Source organism: Zonotrichia leucophrys, chromosome 12, assembly GCF_028769735.1.
Source record: "Zonotrichia leucophrys gambelii isolate GWCS_2022_RI chromosome 12, RI_Zleu_2.0, whole genome shotgun sequence".
NCBI lineage: Eukaryota > Metazoa > Chordata > Aves > Passeriformes > Passerellidae > Zonotrichia > Zonotrichia leucophrys.
The window spans coordinates 14,997,072-15,014,730 of NC_088182.1; the positions used below are offsets into that span (position 1 = coordinate 14,997,072).

At 41.6% G+C, this 17,659-nt stretch overlaps 2 protein-coding genes across 2 annotated transcripts; one reads left to right on the forward strand and one right to left on the reverse strand.

Moving 5' to 3' along the window:
* The first annotated feature begins 18 nt into the window (after positions 1-18).
* SPCS1 (signal peptidase complex subunit 1) lies at positions 19-2,822 on the forward strand. Its single transcript, XM_064724464.1, has 4 exons — positions 19-228; positions 1,280-1,339; positions 1,650-1,736; positions 2,637-2,822. The coding sequence occupies exons 1-4, from the start codon at positions 193-195 to the stop codon at positions 2,757-2,759; spliced, it is 306 nt and encodes a 101-aa protein (XP_064580534.1). The 5' UTR covers positions 19-192; the 3' UTR covers positions 2,760-2,822.
* A 564-nt stretch (positions 2,823-3,386) lies between these two features.
* Positions 3,387-16,802, reverse strand: NEK4 (NIMA related kinase 4). The gene is made up of 16 exons (XM_064724462.1): positions 16,615-16,802; positions 13,889-14,155; positions 12,737-12,934; positions 11,793-11,900; positions 10,977-11,131; positions 10,208-10,349; positions 8,943-9,368; positions 8,489-8,542; positions 8,132-8,272; positions 7,229-7,354; positions 6,830-6,893; positions 6,327-6,433; positions 6,138-6,226; positions 5,314-5,516; positions 5,049-5,182; positions 3,387-4,369 (listed from the first exon to the last, which is right to left on the reverse strand). Exons 1-16 carry the CDS (start codon positions 16,705-16,707, stop codon positions 4,277-4,279), a joined length of 2,400 nt encoding a protein of 799 aa, XP_064580532.1. The 5' UTR covers positions 16,708-16,802; the 3' UTR covers positions 3,387-4,276.
* Positions 16,803-17,659: the final 857 nt, after the last annotated feature.

Below are 17,659 nucleotides of genomic sequence, written 5' to 3' on the forward strand. Positions count from 1 at the left end.
GCCGACGGGGCTCTGGGCGGGGCGGACGGGGCGTGTTTCCGGCCAGCTCAGCAGCCGTCTTCCGCTCCGCCGCGACCATCGCCGGTAGCAGCGGAGAGGCCGCGCCGCGCCCCGCCAACAGCAGGGCCCTACTCGGGAGCGCCGAGACGGCTGCCAAGAGGAACGGGAAGAAGCCGGAGAAGCGCCGCCGCCATGCTGAGCGTGTTCCGCTCCATCCCCACGCAGATGGTAGGGCCCGCTCGGGCCTCGGCACCGGGGCACTGCGGCGACACGGCCGGTGCGGGTTTCAGTGTCCCTGCACTCACGGTGACACGGCCGGTGCGGGTTTCAGTGTCCCTGCACGCACGGTGACACGGCCGGCGCGGGTTTCAGTGTCCCTGCACGCACGGTGACACGGCCGGCGCGGGTTTCAGTGTCCCTGCACGCACGGTGACACGGCCGGTGCGGGTTTCAGTGTCCCCTGCACGACACCCGTGTACGAGGCACGGCCAAAGGGATGCAGGATGAATCCCTGTAATTCCGGGTTTTGACCTGCGAGTTGGGACTGTCACGCTGTAAAAGGAAGCTGTGTAAGGGAAGCCCCTCTGTGCTTTCCTGCCTCTGCTGCAGGACAGAAGGCAGCGTGTGCTCCCAGAGTTTTCTAACATCATGCAAACATAGATTAATTGGGTTTGGAAGGAACCACTGGAGATCATCCAGTCCAACCCTCCAAGGCAGGGTCAGCTGGAGCAGGAATGAATCCAGGTGGATTTGGAATGTCTCCATGACCTCTCTAGGCAGCCTGTCCCAGTGCTCTGCCATCCTCAACATAAAATTCTTCCTTCTGTTGAGGTAGAACTTGGTGTGTTTTAGTTTCTGACCATTGCTCCTCATCTTGGTGCTGGGCACCACTGAAGAGAGGTTGGCACCATCCTGTTGGCACCCACCCTGGTGACATTTATCTGTCAGCCTTCTCCAGGACACAGGTGCCACTCACACCATGCCCTCTTCTGTGGTGATACAGCTTTACTTAGTGATGTTAAGGTGACTACAATGGTATTTTGAACTTGCATTACTTACCCTGATCAGACAGTGCTTGCTTCTGTTTCTAGGTGATGTGGCCAAGCCTGCAGAGGAGGTGTTTTCAGCCACTGTAAGAAAAATAATTGCAATCTGGTTTGAAAGTTGAACAAAAACGCTGAGAACCCATGGTCAGGTAGACTGTAGGATCTAACCTGAAAGAGTTAAGTGGGCAGGTCTGTGTTTTGAATGACTGACTAAGAAGTGTCTCTTTCCACAGGACTACAAGGGCCAAAAATTAGCAGAACAGATTTTTCAAGGAATCATTCTTGTCTCTGCAGTAAGTATAGTAGGCCTGTGGGTGAGAACATGAAGGACTATTTTTATTTTCTGATCTTATAAATATTTTTCTTATTGTTTGGGGTCACTAAAAACTTTAAACAAAGAGGGGCTGTCATGGATTAAAACTTTCTGCTTCCCATCTTTTACTTTCATTGTTGGCCTGCACTTTTAAAAAGGTTTGAAAGATGTACATGCTTTTGAAAAACCTGTATTTTCCTACCTAAATCTACCCCCTGCCTCTTAATCATATCATGGGAAAAGTCTTTCTTTATTTAAAGTTTGAATTTTTTTAATGTTTGTTTTTCCAGGTAATTGGTTTCATCTATGGATACATCACTGAACAGTTTGGATGGACTGTCTACATAGTTATGGCTGGATTTGCTTTATCATGTTTGGTAAGAATATTTTTCCCCAAACCAAAAAACACATGCACTGTTTAATCAGGAATAATTGCTAAATTGAGGGGCTGTCAGACTAATGTATGCTATGCAATTCAGATTTATAAATATTGTGCTTCCTTTGATCTGCATAAAATGCTTTGCAGCCCATTAAGTGCTTTTTTTTAAATGCTAGCAGAATTTTTGCAATTTAACACCACTTTTGAGTTCATTTTTCATTTCAATTAAAAGTCAGAGTTAAGTCCAGCTGACAGCATTAGTAACAGAAAGGATAGGGAGGCTTTCTGTGCAGTAGCAGCTTGGCATGATAATTTTGCAGCTGTCCCCTGCTGCCTGAGGAGACAATATGGAATTTCAGGAGTAATTACTTAACTATACATGAGAGGTGTCCCATTCCTATTGGGGCACTCCCAATAGTAAAATAGTAAATAACAGTAAAACCAATCTGGTTTTACTTGTGGTTCTTACACCTCTCAAGAGCTCAGATACAGCACAATTTGACCAATCACTACTCAGGACACCCACACACTCCACTGTTTTGAAAAGCCCCTGTAATTCTCTGGCATCATCATCATCCATCTGCTCCTTACTTACCTGTGATGCCACAAGAGGGGAGGGTCTCAGTGCACGTGGGAGCTGCTGGGAATGCTGGTGTCACCTCAGGAGTCCTTTTTACCTCAGGGTGGGTGCTGTCCTTCTCCTTGCAACAACCTGGGGTGCTTTAGTCACATACTTAAGCGTGACTTTGCAATGTAAACTGTAAATGTACATGAAACTGCAAGAGTTTTTTAAGGACTAATAGATAATGAGTTAGAGATGAAGATTTTCGTCAGGAGCTGTACAGAGCAGCCCCTGAGCACCCCGTGTCCCTGTTGTGACTGCCTCCTCTGCCCTCAGCTGACGCTGCCCCCGTGGCCCATGTACCGCCGCAATCCCCTCAAGTGGCTGCCGGTCCAGGAGTCGGGCACGGAAGAGAAGAAGGCAGCAGACAGGAAACCAAAGAGACATTCCAAAACCTAAAAATGATGGTGTCCAGGCTGTTACTTTGTTAAGTTTTGTTAAATTAATTTTCATTGAGAAATACTTCTTGGCTTAGTGTTTGGGTTTTTTCTTAGTGCTTTGTATCCATCCATGGGTACAACCAAGCTCTGCAGGGAGCACGAAGGCTGGAAATTGGGGCTGGAGGTTCAGGGGAGGCTCTGGGAACAAAACTATGGGGGGGATTAACTTCAGAAGGCTACTGGAGGTCACATCTTGAGTATTTCACGAAAAAGGAACACAGTGAATAAAATGAATTCTAGTTAAGCTGTTGCCATAGCCTAAAAGATTAATAAACAGCTGAACTTCTACTGTAATGTTTCTAACTGTGTGTAAAGCAAGTTGTCAGTAGTGCCAGGTTGTAATAAATACTGTGAAAAGGTATATACCCCACAGTTCTGAAAATAACTGTTCCAGGATTGGAGGATACAGAGAGCCAGTTTTTGTTTAAAATAAATTTCCCTGGGAAGAACAAGTAAGAATTGCTCTTGAAACATTGTAACTTGAGCTTGTAGTGTGTGAGCAGGATCCATAGGAATGGCTCTCGTCAGTAAGCTCCCTCACAGCTGCTGGAGGTTACAGTATTTCAGCTACAGGCAGGAAAAGAGACAGGTTTATAATTTTATTTTACAAATCCAATTCCATTTGACTTCTTTATTATTTAAAAAACATGTGCTTTTCCTGCAGGTATGGTACACAACAATGCCTGGGGGCTGTAGTGAGACACTCTGGATTCAAACAAAAAGAAATAAGTGTTTTATCTTTTCCCTAAGAGATTCTGCTCTTGGGCACTTACATTCCTAAAAGGAATTAGTATTTGTAAGGCAAAGGGATTTCTCCAACTGGAACCATGGTAACCATGGCTGCATTCCTTTCAAACATTTTCAGACTTACTTTATCCAGATACCAAATGCTTTCCCCACCTTGGTGACTGCCTCAGCAACAAAACACAAGAGCAAAGTCTCTCCTTACAAGCAGTACAGCTGCCCCCTTCAGCACTTGGACTTGGCAATTTACACTACCTGAGGACCTTGAGTTCCACAAAAATTAGTAATTGTTTCTTCATGCTAAATTTTCACAACTATCTGATGTAATAGATTAGAGTTTATCACATCAGAGCCTTGGCAGAGATTTTGTTACTGTATTTAGTATGAGACCATACCAAAAACCTTTTGCTATGACAAATTCAAACCAGAACATAATCTTTTTTGACACTCCTTAGCATACAAAACTTGGTATCGACCCCTATGGGAAGCAACTTTCTAAGAGAGTAAAAACTAAACTAAACTAAAGAGCAACTCAGAAGTTTCTCTTCTGAGGAAGTGATAGCCTGGTTCACATTTTAACATGAAAAATATTACTATGAACTCATAACATTTCCTGCAAGTTCACCTCCTTATTCCAGCAAAGGAGATCAGTGGATGAATGTGCTTTGTAGGCTGGTCCAGTCTATCAAAGGAGCTAGAAAACAGTTCTTTTGTCCAAGGAAAGGATTCTGGTCAGAGCTTCACATTTTCTTCAAGGAATTTGAGGTGCCGAGCCTTCGCACTGTAACTGACGTACTTGTCTCCCATGTGCTCCCGCAACTGCAGCTGTTAACACAGAAATAAACCCACATTTACTGGCACTGAAAAAAAGCAGATGCTACCTAAATATTAACAGAGAAATACCAAAGCAGTCAGCTCAAAGAAGCATGTGAAGCTTGGCAATGTGGATGAGAGAGAAGAAAAATGAACACTATTGCTGTCTAAAAGCAAGAGACTTTCAAATCCCACCCAAAAATTTAAAATGTAAGATCTTCACAGGTTACAAATCAAATACTGTCTAGGTAAGTGTAACCAAGTTTTGAATCAAAGGAGCTGAAGGTATTCCTTGTTCACCTCTATTTGGGATTGATGTTAAATTATTTCTTATTTTGGACATAAGGAGCATAAGGAAAGTAATGTGAAGGCAAACATTTGAGAGACAGAAGAAATTATTACTGGAGAAACAGCATAAAATTATTAACAGAATAAAATTATTTGCATGCCTCACACCTTCCCACAATTCTAAAGCTCTGATGGTTTCTGAGGAAGTTGGGAGTTGAATGTAGTCTACATCTAGAATCAAACTTAAGCATGAAAATTACAATATACTTAGGTCCTTGCCCACCCATGACTACATAAAGATCTTCTGGAATCAAGGTTTACCCTATCTCAATAGGATAAACAGCCTGCTCAATTATCTAGGTTTATAAAGAAATTAAACTATTTTATCATGGAAGACATTCACCTCTCTTTTCACTTCATCATCTTCTTCCATGATTCTGTACACTTTCTCAAGAAGTTTCACTCCCAATCCTTGCACCACATCAGATCTCAGGATTTCAACCATTCTCCTAATCTTGAAAGGGACCAATGACATATCTATTAAAAATAAAATACAATTTAAAAAAATCAGTGCAGTAGTAATTACTTTCAGTACAGACAATTTTCATATTCTGCAGAAGAATATGGGACAACTCTAAGTATTACCACAGAATCCCAGAGAAACAGACCTGAAGGAATCTCTTCCATTTTTAATTCCTCTGATTCATCAGGTGATTTTCCATGCAAAATCAAAGTATCTCGATACTTTCTATGAAGTTTAAACTCTGGGGCTGGGGTCGAGGTTACACTGCACTCAGAGTTCTCCTTGGAGTCCATTTTCAGTGTCCATGTCATCAGCTGCACCAAGTCATTCATTTCATTCATACTTTTCCTAGGAGAGAAGGAATAAATAATTCAGTCATCATCATAATGCAACTTCCACCCGCATTCCAGAGCTTTCAATGAGTATATTCAGGTCCTAATAAGTATTCCATGTTAAATTCCTAGTTGTGGTGCAGTTTTATCAATAGCAACATCTGTACTATTTCATTTAACAAAGGCTCAGAGCCCAGCAAAAACCCCACAATCCTACTGGCTACTGCTGACTCTGGTAATGCAGCAAATTGCATCCTTTGAAAGCTGCTTACACTGACAAAAATCAGAGATAAATTCAGCCTCGTTTACAATGGAAAGGATTCACATTGGCACCTTTTAACTTGTGCTTTTAATGCATCCTGACAGCAGATGCCCTTTGGTGCTGGAAGATTGTTTTCTGGGAAGCTGCAGTTCACAAAACCATCATACACAATCCCATGGCCCAGAAAGTTCAGCATGGGAAGTGTAGAGTTACAGAGAGACAATAATCAGTGTGGCTGTTTTCCTCTATGCATCACATACTTCTTCAATCACTCACTATGCACAGCTAAAGTGTGAAAGCCCTTTTATTTCCACTCCAAGTCAAAGTCCAGTACAGCAGTGAAAATTCTTGCACAGTATTAAACAGAATCCTTACTTCTCCTTGGAATCACCATCAGACTTGTCTGTAGAGCTTGTGGAAGAGCTTAGCTCATCATCAGACAGGCAATGGGCTTCTCTCTTTCTCTAAGGGAGGAGGGAATAAATAACAAGAATTCTAATAATTCTGAAAGTAATTCAGCAATATGGCATGTATTACTGTTCAAATACTTTTGACAAAGTTTACCTGAGAAATACTGGGATCTAAAGAGGACTGAGGAACTTTAACACAATTTTCCACATGTGACTTTGCTTCAACTGCTGCACCATTTGATGACTGTCTCACTGGAACCCCTGGATGGATGACATTTTGACAATATTTACAACTAAGCTGTGTGTATTCTGAATTAGTTTCATGCTCATGCAAGAAAAAAAATCTATCACCTAGCAGAAGGCAGGCAGAGAGGTAGGTATTTTGCTAATAGAAAACATTGAAACTTCTGTTTGAAAGTGAATATTCTACATTTTATGTACATTTCAAAGACAAATTGTCAACACAGAACACAACTGACATAACTAAAAAGCAAAAAAATACAGACATGTTAACAGAACTTTTTAATTAACACAGAACTAGCCCCTTAGTGCACTGTTCTGAAGATGGCAGTGAAGAACAGACAAGAAGTTATAATTTCTTCAGGAAAAAGTTATTTAAAATAACATAAACTGTTCACATATAAACATAAAAATTACCAGAGGGAAGCATCTCCCGAGACTGTTTCAGCCTCCTCCGTTCTCTTGCTGACAAGGGCCGCTCCTTCAAAGGAAGTTAATTTGATCTTAATTTGCAATCACCACCATGGCTTTTGTTTCCTAATCACCTATTAAGCAAAAAATCCTTTTCAAGGGTTCAGAGAGTGGGAGCTATTATTTAATGCTTAATTATTTATTACAGAATTGTCTTCAATGAGACCAATCTGAACTCTAGTAAAGGGGCTTCTGACCTCCTAGGCTCAGCAAGGCTCATCCCACACTGAGCAGGGCTTCCAAGAGGCAGGAACCTACCCAACATTTCTTTACTCACTGTGCACACACAGAGAACAAACTGCTCAGAAGGATTGAGACAAAAGCCAGACAGTTTTCATCACTAACCTTTGGAATGGCTGCTTGGCTGGGTTTGGCACTCTCTGCAGGCTCAGGGTGCTCTGCACCCCTCTGGGCTGTCTTTGGGGTCACATCAGAAGGAACAGGTAGAGGCCGAGGAGAAACTGCTCTGAACTTGACAGAAAAGTGAGCAAGAATTTTTTTTTTTATTGAAAGTTTAAGTACCCTGCAATCTAGAAGACATTCTTGCATGGTAAAGCTGGATGTCAGAATTTTGAATCCTATTGGCTTGATCCTTCCCTTTCCCCATCTCTGCTTGCATCTGTTTCCCTTCTTTCCATCCCTACATCTTATCCCCCTCCTCCCAGACTATTTTTCAGCCAATGCCTTTGCAACAACTGTCCCCACCCTCAAACAGCAAAACCCAAAGAGAAAACCAGGTTATCAATGACCAATCACCCTCTTCCATAGCCTTGTGCCTTTCCCCAAAGAAATCTCCCTGCTCAGGGTGGAGGAACTGACAGGAGCTCTATCCTGTCTGCAGGCCAAGATTTTCCTCCTACAGTTTGCACTCAGAAGCTCAGGGCAGCCATTACACATCTGTTCTAAAGCACTACTAAGCCACTACCCACCACAAGTAGCCTTATCCACAAAGGTACTGACTTGTAGTCAGAAGTCCTGATGGAATTTCCTAGGAAACATTGCAACCCAGTAAAGGCACAGCCCATCTGGCACACCCACCTCATCCCTGAAAGGTACTGGGGATTTTCAAAGATTTACTCAGGCTGCTTCTAACAGTCACCTTCAGTGATCTGAAGTCATACAGACACACATGAAACAAGAACAGCATTAAAACACCCACCCTTTTTTAGAAAATAGGTCCCACGTTTAAAGAGGAAAAACACAGGAGTCTTAAAGGAGAGAGGAGAAGTATTTTTCAAGTATCTGCACCTTCTCTGAGCAGCCTTCAGCAAGCTCTCTCTTCTGCTGCTGCTGCCATGGGAGAGAGGGTTCACTGACAGAGCTGTGAGGCTGCTTGTGCAAGGTCATTTTTCCCTGAGCATCTCCTGAAGCTCCATGACTGACATCATCCTAATAAGTAAAAGCATTTTTTAAAAAATGCAGACCTGTCACTTCCAGATTTACACATACACACTTAAAAAATAATCAAAACAGGCCCCTTTACTATTTGGATTGCAACCACCTTAACATAGCACAGGTACAAGCACAATAAATTCTTATTTGAGAGATAAAATACCTGCTGTACCAGCATCTTTAGCTACTAAACCTTCAAAGAAGGTCACTTACTTGAATTATAACAGGAACAAAGGGTGCCAGCAGCTTTTCAGTGGAATCCAAGCTCTACAACAAATGATTTCTCATTAAAAATCTCATGGTAGACCAAAATGCAATGAAAAGACAATCACCACCAATTAGCCCCCTGATCCAAATCAAAATTATTCAGGCCTATTTACAACATAGAACAAAAGTTACAAAACTATTCTTACTCTCTCTGTTCACAGCTGGGAATGCAAATTTTTTCCCTGTAAAAACAGAATTCCAATCATCTAGATAGATACAATCCCAAAACTACTTTACCATATTGCCTTTGCAAATCTGACCCCAAGGCTCCTAACAACTTAAGAATCTCAATAATTGCATCAGCAACATCCTACTTTGACAGAAAAACGTGCAGCAGCTCTCTAAATTGTAAGAGCTGGCCACTGGTTAAATCTACTTCAAATAAGCATAAATGCATTACCAGGTCAGTTTGCTTTTGGTCTTTTGATACAGGCTGCAGGAGTTTCAAAGTGTCATCCTCATCTTCTACAGAATCAACAGAAGATGGCTTTGATTCAACACTTTCAGCTTTAAAAGCCTGTCTTGCTCTTTGCTGCTGTCCATTTTCCTTAATTGGTGGGTTATTAGATGTTATCTTAGAATGGCCTGGACCATGTAAATGCTTTGCTTTATTATTCTCTGGAATACTCTCACTGCCACCCTTGTCACTGCCATGCTTCATCCTTTCAGACAGGGGGACATCAATGTTCACTCCACTGACTGTAGCTATGGAGTCTCTCAGGCTGGTCAGATCATTTTTGCTTGGTTTTCTTTCCAACTCAACAGCTGGTTTCTCTGAGGGATAAAATTTGCTGGCTTTACATTTGCTGATGCAATCTTCTTCATCCTAGGATTAGAAGAAAAACAGAAAAGTCATCTTTTGCATTTTACACACATATGAAAGAATTCTCTAAGCACTAAAGAAAATCAAGAACATACCAGGGCACATAAACTTAAAGGAAATTATGATCAATAACAAATTAGGAGCCTCAAAAAAGTCAAAATCTGCATTTTTAAAGAGATACAGATTTGCAAATGGCCAATTTCAGGTACTGGTTTATACACAGAGAATACACCTACTTTCCACCAGGACCATGAAAGCAAAGTTGTACTCACTTGGCTCTTCCCTAAGGGAGGAAAAAGCACCAAGAGTTTTTAGGATGTGCTCCACCACATATATTCAGGATTTCAACACTGAAAGCTCAAACCCAGAACAGAAGACTTTTTACAGAAAACAAAAAGCATGCACAAGATTAACCATTACAAAAGGTTTGTTGTAACCACTGGAAAGAATTTCAACAATAAAGAATTTTGGTTGTGACTATAAATAGTTTTTAAATATGTTTTTGACTGGAAAAAACTATTACCACTTGTCATGAGATATTGAAAAATTATTTGACCCCAAATACTTCCAAGAGTAATTCACATAAAACCAGGTGTTGTTTAGTTGACATCTTACAGGTCCTGCAATTAGCTTCACTGATCCACAGGTGTTTAATTACTTCCACTCTTATCTAAAAGCATTTCCTTCCCTAATATGAATTTTACACATTGCTGGGATTCAGATCTAATGTTCTCAGGGATGCTCAAGGCACTTGTTATAAAACTGAGGCTTTTATCTAGAAAAAGCAAGAAGGATTTGGGTTTTGTTGGCTTTTTTTAAGGTAAAAACCCCCCATATCTTACAACTTTGTATTTTCTGGCTTGCTCAGAGGAGTGGTTTTGGTGTGGAACATTCCTGCTGTGAGATTCATTCTTTGCTGAGATGACAGAACAAGGGTCTTTAGGTTTAGAATCCACTGTTTTCTTATGATTCCTAGCAGCTTTCCTGTGAAGAAAATGAAAGTTACTCATTCATTAACTATCAACAAGGTTTTAAAATATTTCTTTTGATTATACTAATTAAAAAAAAAAATCCACTCCACTAAAGAGTTTTCATACAAAGAGTATCAGATACTGGGATTTTTCAATAGACTGTGCACAACAATCTCATTTTCAATTCCAGAAAAGGATCATAAAAACCCAATTCAGATTCTGCCAGCAATATACACCTTTCTGCAGAGCACCAAGGTCAGTTCTATCTGGAAGCTGTAAAATAACTGACTAAACCTGACAAAGAAAAATAATTATATCAGTGTATATCAAAAGGAACTTGGTTTTTCAACACCCAGATGATAAATGGCCTCAAGAATCACATGGAAAGGTGTGTGCTTTCTACCAATTCTATATTTTTAAGCACTACAGAGTTTTATTCTGCATTTACAGAAAAAAATATTTTCCACTCTAATTCCCTCATATTTCTCAAAGAATTCAAAGAAACTGATGTTCATATGCTTTGTAGCTGCCCATAACAAAACTTACTTTATCCTCCTACAAAACCCAGGGAAAGCTGTAAAAAACAGACAACAGCAGCATGAATATTTTGCACAGAATCACTCATGTGAAAATGTCTTACGCCTTTGTGGCTTCCAAAAACAAAGCAATCTGCTGTTTGATGTATGGTTGTCTCAGGATGCTTTTCACACTTGGTCTCTCCTCAGGTTTTTTACTGAGCATAGTTTGTATTATTGCTACCAGCTGTGGGCTGTAATCCTTTGGCATGGGTGGCAGCTGTGAAAGGAAAGGGAAGCCTGATATTATTTAATATACTCATCAACAGGGGCTACTTCTAGAACATTTATGTGTGATCATTATGGTCAGATACATAAAAAAATATGTATAAAAAACAGACTTATTGTTCAAATGCTGCAAGTTACCCAATTGCCTAATGGTAAACAAAATATTGAAATTCCAAGTGTGTGGATAAGAACTGCTCCTAATTTTATTAATATGACCAGTAAAAGTTCTGTAAATAGGCTTAAAAATTTCTATAAAATAAATCCACATTCACTTCATTGTATGCCAAAGCAAGAGGACACTTAAATAAGCTAATCTTACATAACAGGAAAATGCCATCACACAGTAATTTAATTTTTATGGAATGTTTATGCAAAACCAGAAGCAAATTAATAAAGTAATCTCAGAACTTTGAAAATTACTCAGTATATTCATTAACTTAAGAGGTAACAAGAAACTTTAGCCATACCTACAAAGGAATAACTCCCTTGATCTGGTATCACATCATCCACCACCACAAAACAACAGTCTTACATATGATGGTGTACATTACATGCAAGTTTTTTTAACTCCATGCAATATTTCTGATTAGAAAAGATCATCTCAATTTCTAGATAGGAAACCCAAGCACCTATAAAATTTTAGGAGATTTTACCTTCCCTTCAATGATTCGATAAGCCAAGGAGTTCATGTCCTTGGCATTGAAGGCGTGTTTCAGTGTGGCCATCTCATAAACACAGCAGCCCAAGGCCCAGACATCAGACTGAAAAAAGGGGAAGAGAAAATGTTTGGGAACTTCTTAGTAATTGTACAAGTTTTATCTTTGGACCTAGTTACCTGCTTTCAAAGAGGCTTTTAGTGGCACTAAGTTAATTAAGCCCAAATTCCATTGCAAACTTCTGGCTTCAGTCTCACTCTTCTATTTTTAATGTTGATCAAGTCAACTATTTCCTTAAAAATATCCCCAATTTTTTCCAAAAGGAAGTGTAGAAATTAGCCATGGGAAATGTTGCTTGTTTCCTTTTTTAGTAAAATATCCATCCTAACTGTAAATGAAAAATCTTGGTTTTTCATTGGAAGAAGTTTCCCCTCAGTTCTTGCTCACTACAGACACTCATATTTATGGTGTGTTTACAGCAAGTGCTGAACTTGTTTGCTATGTTCTGTTGTATTTTAAATTCACAATAACACAGCTTATTCCTCTCATTAAAATTTCCTTTTTTTTTTTTTTAATGCTGCTGTTATTTCTAATAGAGCTTTTGAGTGTAAATCTTCCTGTCTGGTATATAATAAATTCAGAAAGTGCATCTCTAACACAGGCTGATATTTCTGTTCCCATTCTCTGTCTCTCCAGCTGTGAGAGGTACAGGCAGCCTGCTGAACACCTTGGTTGGGATAACTTAACATGTGCTCTGAATTCCTAAACACAGTTCAAGAACTAAACATTCCTACAAATCTCTCTCCCATTTTTTTGTTTGGTATTTGGGAAGATGAAAAAGACTTGGAAGCAATAAGAAACCAAAATACACAGGTAATGATTTCAGACAAACAAAGTAATGAGGCTCCTAAGAAAATAGAAATGACATTGTTATACTGTACCTTGTAGTTGTAGGGTTTGTTAGAGAAGAGTTCAGGGCTCATGTAGTACGGGGTGCCTATGAGAGTGCTGGCCATGTCATACTGGTTTTCCAACACCCTGGCTATTCCCAGGTCTCCCACTTTGATTATATTTGTTCGTGTCAGGAAAATATTCTGAGTTTTAAGATCTCTGTGCAGAATGTGCTTTTCATGTAAATACTATGAGGAAAAAAATCATATAAATAAGGTTAATCAACTTTTAACTGTAAAATCTCATTATACAAGTCAAAGGAAGAAAACACAAAAGCAGAAGAAACACAGGAATTCCTCTCAAGGTCAGGAGTGACCTGCTAAGACAATAGTGGTGAAGTAACATTAAAAGTGACTGATACAGGCAGGGGCCCAAAACTTGGCACTGCTTGAACCAAATCTCCCTGTGTGGCCTTTATAAATCAGCAGAAAAGGAAAAATAAAAATGTAAAGTTAAGACTGTAACTCACTTTCTGCTGTTTTCATTTCTTGACAATCTTAGTCCAAAAAATTTCAGGGGAAATTATGTGAGCTTTGTGTAAATAGGGAAGAAAATTAGTCATAATAAACAAAAAGCAGTACCCATAATTAGTCTATTTTTGATCATGACAGCAAACTTTAAGATAGAATTTTCTGTCCAATTTCTTATTCTTTAGTGTTAACATCTATATCTGGTCTTTATTGCTGTAACAATTGCCTTTAAAGTTTGCTAACCTCCAATTGCAAATTTAAAAGAGTAGCATAAGGCTTAATAGAAATGATGCATTGGTAGCTAAATTTACCACTAAAAACAGCAATAATAAGACTGAACACAAAATGCTTCTGAAAGAATATGGTTAGTTTTTTCCCCCAAAAACTCCATTTTGTAAATTTAATGTAAACTTTCAAACCAGAGAAGCATATCAGACAACAGTTGCAAACACCCCTGTCTATTGTGCTACATAAAATATGTCAGCAATTTCTTACTTAAAATAGTTGATTTGACTGCAATGATCCATTTTTAATGTACTAATAACCATTATAATTAGGTGCTAACCCAGCCAAACAGGAATCCAAAGGCAGCAGCTTAGCTGGAATTTTTAAATACAAAAAAAGTCAAATTAAGCTTCTATCTGGCAGTGACAAAATTCCACTTCATTGTACCTGCAGTGCCATGGCAATCTGCACAAACCACTCCACCACCCGATTCTCAGGCAGGAGTTTTCCCTTCTGCTCCTTGAGCTTGTGGTAGAGGTCTCCTCCCTCGCAGAAGCCCATGACAATGTAGAGGTGGCCATCGTCCCCCTGCCAGGACTCTCTGTAGGTGACAATGTTGGGGTGTCTCAGCTGGGACAGCAGCTGGGCCTCCTGCTCTGCTGCTCTCCTCTCGCGGCTGGAAGCACTTCTGAGGTTTAACTTTTTGATGACATACTGTAAAAGACAAGGCAAAGTGTATGGTAAGAGATGAAAGTGACTCTGCAGAAGCCCTGGGGAGCTCCCCAGACCTAAAGGAAATGCAGTATTTGAAATATCCACTGATTCATCTACATAGAGGCTGCAGTTTGGATGAAAGTTATCCAGAATTTCTTCTCTTCTACCTTTTCACCATAAAAATGGAACAGGTGTGTTCCATTCATCCACCTCAATACAACTCTGCTCAGGAATTTTGTGGTGTTTTGCTTTCTTCTAACTAATGTTCACATTTCTCTTTTTCTCCCCACTCTCACTTTAAATGTGTGTCTGTCACTCATCTTTTAAGCCTGAAGTACCTGTTTGTGCACCACAGTTACTCTCAAAAAGGCCACATCAATAGTAAACTTAAATATATATAAAGTATGCAGTCATGTGCAAACAAAAGATAAAAGTCATCTGAAACAGACAAAATGTCTTATGCTCATTCCTAAATTTCTTTTATTCTTCATTAAGATGGGTCAAGAATTTCTCAAAGCTACATACAAAAGTTGTCATCTACTTCCTTAATATGTGCTACATTTTATGTAATTCTGAGGAATTTCAGGTTTCAGCAAAAACATTAATGAAGTTGAAGATGAGACAATAAAATCCATAGAACACTTTCATCACCCACAACACCAATATTTAGGTCTGACCTGGCCCTAATCCTGATGAAAATTTTGTAGGACACCACTTCAGGGCATCAGCTTTCCACAGAACAATCATGTCATGGTTACACTTGAACCTGCTCTTATCAGAGAGATTGTAAATCAAAACTTTTAAATATTTTTACTTGCTGAATTTTAGCATCCTCAGAGATGCTTCAGTGTCTGCTCTCCAGGCTGCATCTATTAATTAGCCCAGCACATTTAATTAGTGCTGAGGAGATGGCCCTCTATACCAAGGGAACCAATTACCCAGGAAACCCACAGCACATCATGACTTTGTGTTTCAGATAGAACCTGTGATGCTGCAAAGCTTCCAGGAGTGTGTAATTGTGTACAGCATCACTTAACTTCAAAATAAAACAGAAATGCTGCAAATACTGTGGTCTGTGTGACAAGTCAACTACAACTTTGGGCATGGAAATCGTTTAAGCTTATATCAGCAGCTTTTAGAAAATATACACCAAAATGCAAAAGGAATATATATTAGCCTTACTTTAAACTTGGCATTGATTATATTTAGTTTAATGAGCATGTTTTCCCGGCAAGATTCTCTGCTGAAGTCTATTGCAATGCTCTTCCACCTTATTTGATACCAAATTGTGTATGAATTCCAATTAGGTTTGTTTTAAACACTTAAAGCTACTTGGCCTTCTCCACAAAAATCCAGCATTCAGTTAATAGCAAATATGGTTAAATAAGACACAATTTCTTTCACAGAAAATGTGGCACTGTGACAAAACTCCATCAAAAAATCCTGATCATCATTCTAGAGAAGAAAGTTTGTAAAAATTGGCAAAAGATAAAACACAGTAAAGCACTCCAAATATTTATCATGCAACTACAAACAGGAAGAAAGGCTAGTTTTAATGATCAGCAGCACCACAATGAAATCCAAGGACCTGTATCCGAGTGAAAGTGACCTCCATGCACTGTTTACTTTTGGGGTGAGGTGGGGTTAGGATCTCTTTGAGGACATTGGACTGTGCACGTGGTGATGGCCTGGAGGGAACAAGTCCTTTCCTCACTGCTACCCAAGGGTCACAGGGATTCACCTCGGGATTCCAGGCAGGGAACAAGTGCCCTTGTCCGGGAAGGACACACCTCTGCTCCCTGCTGGGCACAATCCTCCTCCAGCATCTCCAGTAAAAGCCCGGCCATAAACTCACACAGCAGTTCCTGTGGCACTGCTCTCTGAATGTTCTCCGTCCCCATTCCTCTGCCCTCTCGCATTCCCTATCGAACACCTCTGCTTTGGCCAGACTAGACAGATTATTCCAGTTCTCCAACAAAAATGCTTGTGCTTCTACTCTGACACAACCAAAACCTTCCCGGGAAGAGTCTTCTCCACAGCTTTAATAAAAGTTCTTTTAGACAAAGGAAGATAACAGAAACAGCAGCTCGGGTGGCTGCAGCCCTACCCCAACACCTGGTGATGGTCACAGCTCCACTCAGACACCAGATAATGGTCACAAAAACACCCTGACACCTGGTGATGGTCACAGCTCCACTCAGACACCAGATAATGGTCACAAAAAAACCCTGACACCTGGTGATTGTCACAGCCCCAGTCTGACACCAGCCCCACCTGCACCCCGACACGATGCCACGTCCCTGGTCGTACCCAGGGTGGGTCAGGACCAGCAGCCACAGCCGAGCCAGAGCTGGGCGCGGGTCACAGCCGAACCAGATGCTGCGGGACCCCCGCCCAGCCCAGCCCAGCCGCGCTCAGGCCGAGCCGTGCCCCTGTCCCGCGGCCCAGCCCCTCGCTACCTGCTTGCGGTCCTGGCGGTGCCGCGCCAGGCTCACCTCCCCGTAGCTGCCCTTGCCCACGGCCCGCAGGAAGCAGTAGGCAGCCAGGGGCATCCTCCCGCCGCCGGGCCCGGGCAGCGCCCGCTGCCATAGAGATGCCCGGGGCGGCCGCGGCCATGCAGCGCCCGGCGCGCAGCTGCCCGGCGCGGGCGCGGCGCCGCGGCGGCCATTTTGGAAGCGGGCGCGGCGGCCATGTTGAGAGCGGGCAGCGCGGCTGAGGCAGCGGGGCGGGCCTCGCCGCGGCCCCGGGACAGCGCTGTCCCCGCCCCGGCCCGTGTGAAGCGTGGGCTCGGTGTGCTGCTCCGGGACATCCCTGTGCCGAGCCCGGGCCAAGGACGGCCACAGTTGTGCTACAACACGCCACCTGTCATGAGCCGTGGCAGGGCGCAGCAGCTCCGCAGAGCTGTCCCGTCCCTTTGGATGGGGTGGAGAATTGGTTAAAAAATCCTCAGAGCTCCTCCTGGAGCTCTCCCGTGGCTGAGCGTGTGCAGTCGTAACACTGGCTGCAGGAAAACCAAAAAATAAAATGTTTTGCTATCACTGAGCATGTAACCCCCAGTCCTCGAAGTCTGTCTTTCATTAACGGGTGAAATGAACCAGCTAAAAAGTTTAAGAGAGAATTGATCATGGTCAAGGTAACAAACGCAGGAGATGCCCTGCAGCTGCACGGTCAGCATGCAAGATGCAAACTTGGGAGCTCAGACCTGGTTTCAGTCACTAAGATGAATAGGAACCCATGGAATGGGGAGTTTCTAGGTTAGACAGGATACATGTCAAATAACGGTACCTAAATCGGGGACCTGAGTGATACGGAGGATTACAGGGGCGCTTTTGAAATGGAGCTTAAATGGCTTTCACAGACTGCAAGCTCTGTTATGGCTGCAGTAAATTTGAGCCAGGGAAAGCCTTTAAGGAAGTATCAGAAAGATGACAGTTTTCATTTGGGAAAAAAGTGGGTCTGGGGTGGAGATTAATCTCAGTTGCCAGTACAGAAATGGCTGTGAAT